This window comes from Temnothorax longispinosus, chromosome 1, assembly GCF_030848805.1.
Source record: "Temnothorax longispinosus isolate EJ_2023e chromosome 1, Tlon_JGU_v1, whole genome shotgun sequence".
NCBI classification, from domain to species: Eukaryota; Metazoa; Arthropoda; class Insecta; order Hymenoptera; family Formicidae; genus Temnothorax; species Temnothorax longispinosus.
Window position 1 is genome coordinate 10,735,926 of NC_092358.1, and position 9,941 is coordinate 10,745,866.

Below are 9,941 nucleotides of genomic sequence, written 5' to 3' on the forward strand. Positions count from 1 at the left end.
CTGGATCGTGAGCCAACTACCTTACGTGGTAGACTACTTCTTAATTTGATGTAAGTGTTATATATAGTCTACATGTGTCATAACCAGCGCAAATATATAATTTTTCAAGAATTATTTTAAGAAACAAATTCAGTTTATAAAGAGTAATAAAATTTTAAATTGGATATAAGAATGATATCCGCAGTACTATTTCAAAACTTATAATGTACACTTTTATCACGACGAATTAGTACAGACCTTCGTATAAAATGTATTTGTATCTTACTTTTATCTCTCTTCCTTAATATTATCAGGAATTACCCATTATAATGTTTCTGTACAAATTGTAGTACTGGTCAGTGATTAATTTCACATGGAATATTCAGTTCAGTACTTGAGTATTAACATTAAAATACTGGCCAGTGATTTATTACACATGGAATCCTCGGTCCAGTATTTCAGTACTAACATTGAAATGCTCATCAGAAATTCAACACAAGTATTTATTACACAAGTATTTATCACCTAGTATTAAATGCTTTCTTATCAGAAATTTAATATTAAGTATTTAATATTCGTCCTGTATTAAATACTACTTTCATAAATTACTGACCAGTAATAAAATACTGTGCAATACTTGGATCACAGTGATTCAAGTACTAATAAATACTTAATTTTAGTATTTTTAACCCTATTTCATCCAACCAGCCCTTTCGTGTCCCACAAGTTTTTAACAGTCGTTTGTTCCGGAAAACAAATGATCGTCAGATAATCCCCCCATTCCTAAAAAAAGTTGTTGTGGCAGGGAACCTCAGGTAAAAATTTCAAAGTCCTAGCTCATTTACTCTCGAAACGGCAAACAATCAAAATCTCGGTGAGACACGAAAGTGCATGGTTGGAGGATTACGTCAGTGTTGTGTGAAAGGTAAATGAGCATTTTTTTTATAAAAACGTATTTTTGTGTATAATTTAAGCGTATTTAAAATATTTTTGTCGTTAAAAAAAATTTAACATTCCACAGAGGTCTATTATGGCTCAGAGACAGGTGGAAAAGGTAGGAAGGAGCTACAATTATAAAAAAAAATTAATTTTTTTACATAAAAAATATCTGTCACACTTTAAATTCGCCTTTTCTTATTCAGAAATTCTTTTTCTAGCATTCTTTAAGTCCTTAAAGTCCTTCTGTACCATTTAAAAATTACCAAATTTGCGGCAACGAAATTAAGTATTCCTATTTAATTAATAATTATCTCATATTTTTTTTCTTATTTGCACTATTTTTAGCTTTAATTTGCGTTTTGGTTCATTAAGCTTCGTCAATTTGTTCGTGAGTTATGATTTTTTAAGTAAAACGAGTCGTAACGTGTGCTTGTCAACATATAATTGTTGTAAAAAAATATTTAAATAAATGATTTCCAAATTTTCTTTACATTGATTTTTAGTCAAAGGTACAATGATATTATAATAATTTTTGGAGAATTTTTCAAAGCTATTAACATTATAAAAAATACGTGGGACTCGAAAGTGCATGGTTGGAGGATTATTGGGGCGAAAAAAACGCTGGATGAAATAGGGTTAATACACAAAATAAGTATTTATTACTAACCAGCTAGTAATACTTTTTTGTAAGGGATGGTGGTCATCTTTTCAATATAGCCCAGTCAAATTAAGATTTTTGGATGAAAAAATTCCCGGCAAGTTGAAAATTGGTATACAGGTTCATTTTAGTGTTCTTTTAAACATACAAAAAATCCCCATACATAGAGCATGAGCCGGCTGCGCCATCTTGAAAAAAAGAGTACAAAAATGGGTTTTTTGCGAATAACTCGGAAATTATTAGTTTCACGAAAAAAAACATTCAGAGCAAAAATGTAGCTGATAAAATTCCTTGCAATTTGGTTTTTTGTAGAACTTCGTACGACCATTAATTCCCAAGATAGAATTTTTTGAAGCATTGGGCAAATGAGGAAAGAGCTGTTTCTTCGAGTGTTTTTTTCAAAATATCTCAGTTCTGGCTGTCCGAAAGTAAAAAATGCATACAATGAAAGTGAAAGATAATTAAATTACCTACAAAATGCATTATTTATGTTATACCGCGCGACTAATATTTCTGGAAATATTACAGTTTAAATGAAATTTTGACTTTTGGAAATTGTGAGAATAAATATTTCCTCGCAATATAAGTCGGAAATGGGTAGTCCTACGCAAAAAATTGTTAAAATCAAGTAGAAAGGTTATTAAATTTTCATTATTTTGGTTTTTGACCGATTTGCATACGACTAATAGTATTTTTGATATCCGTAAAAGAAACGGTTTTTAGGTACACTTCTCAAAATGGCGGACTTTCGAGTTATCTTTTTTAAAAAAATACACATGTTTCTTGAAGTTTATTAAATTATCTTTAAAATGATTTTTTATTTGACTTTCTGTGATGAATACTTCCAGAGATATAGCCTTTTAAATATTTGTTTATGTTAAAAATTTCTTAATAATTTACAGTTTTTTACAAAACATGACATAAAATTACTTTAGAAAAAATAATATCGACATTTTTTCAAAAGTTTATATCCATATGTATGTGATCCTGCAGTGGAACCGGTTTTAAAATGAAAGTTTTTAAAAAATTGTCATTTTAATTATGCCTTTTTTAAGAGTTTTTATTAAAAAAATGGGGTTTTCCACACTTTTTTGTAATTTTCTCAGTTTCTATGAGAGATACGTACAAAATGTTTCAGACCAAATTTGAAGCTTATAAAATTTCCTGAAAAACAGTATATTCGGCATTAATATGTGACCAACAATTATACCAATAACAGATGCTAAAATAATGTTACTCTTTTTTCCTCAGTTTACCGTAATTTTTAATGATTTAAATATTGTCGAAAAAATTTATTTGGAAATTTTTGCGGTCGGCGTAAGTTTCAAATCTTATTATACATGATGTAAGCTTCCCGTTGGTCTTTGGGTTAAATTTTTAAGACAGGTAGTATTCGAGATATAGGGCGTCAAAAGTGGCCGCAACAAATTTTTGTTTCATATGCAGTTTTTCATGTTTTTATTGGTTTAATTATTAGTATTTCAACAATAAATATGCATCCCTTACTTGCACTGTGTGCTCGCCTCTGTATATAAAACAGAAATTTGTTGCGGCTACTTTTGACGCTCTATATCTCGAATACTACCCGTCTTAAAAATTTAACCCAAAGACCAACGGGAAGCTTACATAATGTATAATGAGATTTGAAACTTACGCCAACCGCAAAAATTTCCAAATAAATTTTTTCGACAATATTTAAATCATTAAAAATTACGGTAAACTAAGGAAAAAAGAGTAACATTATTCTAGCATCTGTTGTTGGTATAATTGTTGGTCACATATTAATGCCGAATATACTGTTTTTCAGGAAATTTTATAAGCTTCAAATTTGGTCTGAAACATTTTGTACGTATCTCTCATAGAAACTGAGAAAATTACAAAAAAGTGTGGCAAACTCCATTTTTTTACGAAAACTCTTAAGAAAGGCATAATTGAAATAACAATTTTTTAAAAACTTTTATTTCAAAACCGGTTTCACTGCAGGATCACATACATATGCATATAAACTTTTGAAAAAATGTCGATATTATTTTTTCTAAAGTAATTTTATGTCATGTTTTGTAAAAAACTGTAAATTATTAAGAAATTTTTAACATAAACAAATATTTAAAAGGCTATATCTCTGGAAGTATTCATCACAGAAAGTCAAATAAAAAATCATTTTAAAGATAATTTAATAAACTTCAAGAAACATGTGTATTTTTTTAAAAAAGATAACTCGAAAGTCCGCCATTTTGAGAAGTGTACCTAAAAACCGTTTCTTTTACGGATATCAAAAATTGGGGACTAATTGGGGACAAATTTTTAAGACGGGGACTATTAGTCGTATGCAAATCGGTCAAAAACCAAAATAATGAAAATTTAATAACCTTTCTACTTGATTTTAACAATTTTTTACGTAGGACTACCCATTTCCGACTTATATTGCGAGGAAATATTTATTCTCACAATTTCCAAAAGTCAAAATTTTATTTAAACCGTAATATTTCTAGAAATATTAGTTGCGCGGTAATTTAATTATCTTTCACTTTCATTGTATGCATTTTTTACTTTCGGACAGTCAGAACTGAGATATTTTGAAAAAACACTCGAAGAAACAGCTCTTTCCTCATTTGCCCGATGCTTCAAAAAAATCTATCTTGGGAACTAATGGTCGTACGAAGTTCTACAAAAAACCAAATTGCGAGGAATTTTATCAGCTACATTTTCGCTCTGAATGTTCTTTCCCGTAAAACTAATAATTTCCGAGTTATTTGCAAAAAACTCATTTTTGTACTCTTTTTTTCAAGATGGCGCAGCCGGCTCACGCTCTATGTATGGGGACTTTTAGTATGTTTAAAAGAACACTAAAATAAACCTGTATACCAATTTCCAGCTTGCCGGCAATTTTTTCATTCAAACGCCCAAAAATAATCTAATTTGACTGGGCTAATATGAAAAGAACCGTTTTAGCGATTCTGAGATATTTTTTGAGGTTAGGGACGAAACCTGACGTGATGGAGTAAAACGGATAACGGATTTGGATTCAGCGATCCCGAAAGCATATAGGTATGGTGGTGTAGTCTAGCAAACAACCAACTTTTTTTTTGTGTGCCTGTGTTATCAGTGGTTTAGTACACATTTAGTTTTTCTAAAACTTTGAAAAACTAGGATTTGATAGATGAAACATCAAGGATTGTGTAAAGACTTTAAAAATCGGACTTTACTGTGTGGATTGAAGGCTTTATCGTCACAAAGTTTAGGTCCCAGCGTAGAATAAGCGATACCTGAGTCGTTGACGCTCTCATTAATCTCATACCCCAGTATATCTTTGTTAATATTCTATACACTAATAATTGACGAAGAATATAGCACGTAAAAGTAGCATCCACAATTCATTATACTAATATTGGATATAACGGGATCGCTATAATGGCATTTATTTCAATCGCATTTTTGACTCACAAGTAATGATCGAACCTCTCCTTAACGCTATAATGTATCTGCTTACACTCGAAATGTCAAACTAAACTGAATAAAAAATCATGTCTGTTAAGTCAGCACCCCCCCCTCCCACAAAAAATCGGAATAACACATATACAGAAATTAAGTGCTCTTTTTATGTGCTAATTATGTGCTCAATTCACGATTTTTGTGCTCGAGCAGTTTCGTGGGAAATCGTAATTGAAAGTGGAGGTGCTGGCTTAATGTAAGCTTTTAAATGCCTTAAACGAAATTAGTCTATTTGTAATAGTTTAAAAGATATACGTAAAAAAATATCTATATACTACTGATACAAGAGTAAAGTATCATTTAAAATACAGAAAACGAAATAATTCTTGTTTTAAAATGTTTCTTGATTAATGTGTTCTCGAAATATGCACAATGAAATTTTCGTGCTCATCCCCTTCCACCGACCCGAATGTGAGCACCCCATACGTACAAGAGTAAAGTACCAGTTAAAATATAGATAGCAAATTGGTTTTAATCTTAAAATGTTCCTTAATTTATGTGCTTTTAAAATATGTAGAATAAAAGTTTTGTGCTTATCCCTTTCAGCCGACAAACCGTCTTGAAAGTGAGCACTCCATACATACAAGAGTAAAGTACCAGTTAAAATACAGATAGCGAATTGGTTTTAGTCTTAAAATGTTCCTTAATTTATGTGCTTTCAAAATATGTAGAATAAAAGTTTTGTCCTTATCTCCTTCAGCCGACAAACCTCCTTAAAAGTGAGCACCCTATACTTACAAGAGTAAAATATCAATGCACGAAAATCTCATTGTGCATATTTTGAAAGCAAATAAATTAAGGAACATTTTAAGACTAAAACCAATTTGCTATCTATATTTTAACTGGTACTTTACTCTTGTACGTATATGGGGTGCTCACTTTCAAAGAAGTTTGTCGGTTGAAAGGGATAAGCACAAAACTTTTATTCTACATATTTTGAAAGCACATAAATTAAGGAACATTTTAAGACTAAAACCAATTCGCTATCTGTATTTTAACTAGTACTTTATTCTTGTACATACGTATGAGGTGCTCACTTTCAAGGAGGTTTGTCGGCTGAAGAGAATAAGCACAAAACTTTTATTCTATATATTTTAAAAACACATAAATTAAAAAACATTTTAAGACTAAAACCAATTCGCTATCTGTATTTTAACTGGTACTTTACTCTTGTACGTATGGGGTGCTCACTTTCAAGGAAGTTTGTCGGCTGAAGGAGATAAGCACAAAAACCTTTATTCTACATATTTTGAAAGCACATAAATTAAGGAACATTTTAAGACTAAAACCAATTCGCTATCTGTATTTTAACTGATACTTTACTCTTGTACATACGTATGGGGTGCTCACTTTCAAGGAGGTTTGTCGGTTGAAAAGAATAAGCACAAAACTTTTATTCTACATATTTTAAAAACATATAAATTAAGGAACATTTTAAGACTAAAACCAATTTGCTATCTATATTTTAACTGGTACTTTACTTTTGTACGTATGGGGTGCTCACGTTCGGGTCGGTGGAAGGGGATGAGCACGAAAATTTCATTGTGCATATTTCGAGAACACATTAATCAAGAAACATTTTAAAACAAGAATTATTTCGTTTTCTGTATTTTAAATGATACTTTACTCTTATATCAGTAGTATATAGATCTTTTTTGCGTATATCTTTTAAACTATTACAGATAGACTAATTTTGTTTGAGGCATTTAAAAGCACATAAAAAGCACATAATTCTAGCATATTGAGTTTTTTATTTTAAATGTAATTTTAATGAGTGGGGGTGCTAGCTTACGTTAAGCCAGCATCTCCACCTTCAATTGCGATTTCCTGCGAAACCACTCGAGCACAAAAATTGTGAATAGAGCACATAATTAGCACATAAAGAGCACTTAATTTCTGTATATGTGTTATTCCGATTTTTTGTGGAGGGGGTGCTAACTTAACAGACATTAAAAAATCGCTTAGAAATGGAAAAGCGACACGGAAAGAGTTAATTATATACTTGAATTGCCATAAAGGATCCCGCCATAATCATACGTATTTTGGGTTTCCGTGAAATTAGCTGAAACTTTGAAAATATATAGATAATTTATGTGATGCTGATCAAAAGTCATCATAAGCATGATCCCCAAAAATTAAGTTCTTGGCCTCCATGAACAGTTGCCCTTAATAACTATAGGGCCTAAGCAGAATGGCTGTTTTGGCAGTGATTTATGCCAAGACAGCCATTCTGCTTAGGTCCATAGTATAACAGCATAGACTATATAATAGACTGCGCATTCCCATTGGAGATCTTTTGAGGAGATCTAAAAGATGGAAGATATGCTTGCAGTGGCACTTCTTTTTCTAATTGTCGTTGGTGGGGAGAAGGAAAGATGGGGAGAAAAAAAGGTTGGTAGAAGTGATCACGTGGTTATTGACTCCTGCAAGCATATCTTCCGTCCTTTAGATCTCCCTGAAAGATCTCCAATGGAAATGCGCAGTCTATACTATAGTTATTATATATACTATAGTTATTAAAGGCAACTATTTGTGGAGGCCAAGAGGTTAATTTTTGGGGATCATGCTTATGACGACTTTTGATCAGCATCACATAAATTATCTATTTTCAAAGTTTCAGCCAATTTCACCGAAATTCACTATCCCGCAATAGTATTGAGATAACACTTTATTATGGCTTTGAATCCACTATTCCACAATAGTATTAAGATAACACCATATTTTGACTTTGAATGATACCATCTAAACGGTTGATTTTTATGAATATTGCCTTTATGACTTTTTATCAGCTTCACATAAACTATTTATTTTTCCAAATTTTCAGCTAATTTCACCAAAACCCAAAATATGTATGATTATGGCGGGGTCTTTTCGTATCCAAAACAAAAAAAAATTTGTTTTTTCTCTCTCCTAAAAATTGTACATTTTTTAGTTGTGATAGTGTTCTTCTCGGGGTGCAATTTGTTTAGCAACGCCAAGTTTCCTTGGGCGAATATTATTCTGTTATTTTTTAATAAGCATATTGATGAAAGAATTAAATGTCATAATAAACATAATTTTTCACGTATAATACCAAGTTCTGTTGCATTAAATATATTACTATTCTATTAATAAGTATGATAAAAGAGTTCAATTTTATGAGATGTATAAACTTATGCTCTGGCACAATGTCCAATATCTACTTTTATAGCAAAAATAGATTAAAACAACATTATTCCACGCATGCAATAGCTATTTTGACGAGCGCAGACACATAACACTTTTTTAAAATCTTTTTTTCTAGAAAGATGTTTTTATGGTATTATGTATATTTAATGCGTATGATTTTGATAACAAACATTTACAGAATTTGCTCGACCCGACTATCGCAAAAGTGAGGGATTTCACACAACTGTATTATGAGTTCCTGGACAACAACAGAGATGTAAGTAATAATACTGCCAAAAATATTCGCCTTTTCTCTGGATTGTACAGGTACATACATTAATTGTAATGTACGTAATTTCAGATGGTCTTGAGTATGTACGTGGACCACAGTTTTGTGATATGGAATGAACATACCATAGCTGGAAAAGAAGAAATAAAAAACTTGTGGCAAAAGTTGCCAACTTCTCGGCATATGATGGATAGTTTTGAAGCGTATGCAATTGCAGGTAAATATTAATATTCGCACCATACTCTTGCGCTCTTGACCATAAAACTATCATATAAAATATGGAGTAACTTGTACTAAACTTGTACTAAAATATTAACATGTATTACACTTTGCATTGATCCAACAGCCGACCAGACAATATTTATGGTCAAAATTAATGGCTTCGTGGAGTACGAGGGATACCGTAGATTAAAAATTAGGAACAACCTGATGATCACGGCCGTGGATAATTCGTTGAAAGTAGTAAATGATTCTATTAGAGTCACACTAGACAATATAACGACTAGTCTGTAGTCTGTAGCCCACATCGAGCCGATATTACTAGATGCTTCTAACTAATGACCTGGTAGATGGTGGAGACTCTTAGCCGATAAGATTCCGGCATATTTGACCCTCCCCGGGGTCGAGAGTATCCATAAGGATTTATCCTACTAAAAAAAAATTTTTACTTGATAAGACTGCTATTATAGTTATAATTACATTATGACAGCTTATAAACAACGATAGTTTGTAAACTGAGATCATTTTAAAAGAAAATTTTGTAACATTTTATATATTTATATAATTTATAAATATTATATATATATATATATAATATTTTTGTGTAATCAATTTTTATAATAAACATCATAAAACTAATCAAATGTATGTGTTATATTATTTATGTCTATAATAAAATAAGATACAATTCTGGCAGTACACATTACTTACAAAGGTAAAGTTATGAACCATACAGATTGGAAAAAACAACGTAATACGATAATTATATTTATTTTTGTTTTCAATTTTTGTTTTATATCAATGTATAAAGCAATATTTTAGCCCTTAAGCTGCATACGTGTGTCTATGACGTCCGAGCCAAAGTGATATCTGCTCAAAACCGTAAAACTTGCAAGCCTGTCAGAAGATATTAAATAAACGATGTTTATCAAAATGACTGTAAAATCGTCAACTACAATGTAGACAGATGTTTCATGCATTTTTTTACATTTTTAAAAATACTTTAAAATAGGGACAAATAGCATTGAACGTGACAGACCCACGTATGCACTTAGAAGGTACCGAAAAAACGTATGCACTTTAAGGGTTAAAATTTTGTATTAGTAAATCAGGTCGATTTTTTAAGAGAGTAATTTTACATAAAAAATTAGAAATAAATAGATACGAAAGAGTATAATGAAGAAGAGATAGATGAGGATGAGTTTACAATTGTTAGTA

At 31.0% G+C, this 9,941-nt stretch overlaps 1 protein-coding gene across 1 annotated transcript; it reads left to right on the plus strand.

The window, feature by feature from the left end:
- Positions 1–8,139: 8,139 nt before the first annotated feature.
- LOC139824354 (NTF2-related export protein-like) lies at positions 8,140–9,224 on the plus strand. The gene is made up of 3 exons (XM_071796885.1): positions 8,140–8,492; positions 8,577–8,721; positions 8,851–9,224. Exons 1-3 carry the CDS (start codon positions 8,364–8,366, stop codon positions 9,015–9,017), a joined length of 441 nt encoding a protein of 146 aa, XP_071652986.1. The 5' UTR covers positions 8,140–8,363; the 3' UTR covers positions 9,018–9,224.
- Positions 9,225–9,941: the final 717 nt, after the last annotated feature.

Excerpts from the sequence above, each read along its gene's own strand:
- LOC139824354 (XM_071796885.1), top strand. The coding sequence starts at position 8,364 with ATGGTATTATGTATATTTAATGCGTATGATTTTGATAACAAACATTTA. Across the intron at positions 8,493-8,576 it reads TCCTGGACAACAACAGAGAT|ATGGTCTTGAGTATGTACGT; the intron begins GTAAGTAATAAT and ends ACGTAATTTCAG. Across the intron at positions 8,722-8,850 it reads TGAAGCGTATGCAATTGCAG|CCGACCAGACAATATTTATG; the intron begins GTAAATATTAAT and ends TTGATCCAACAG.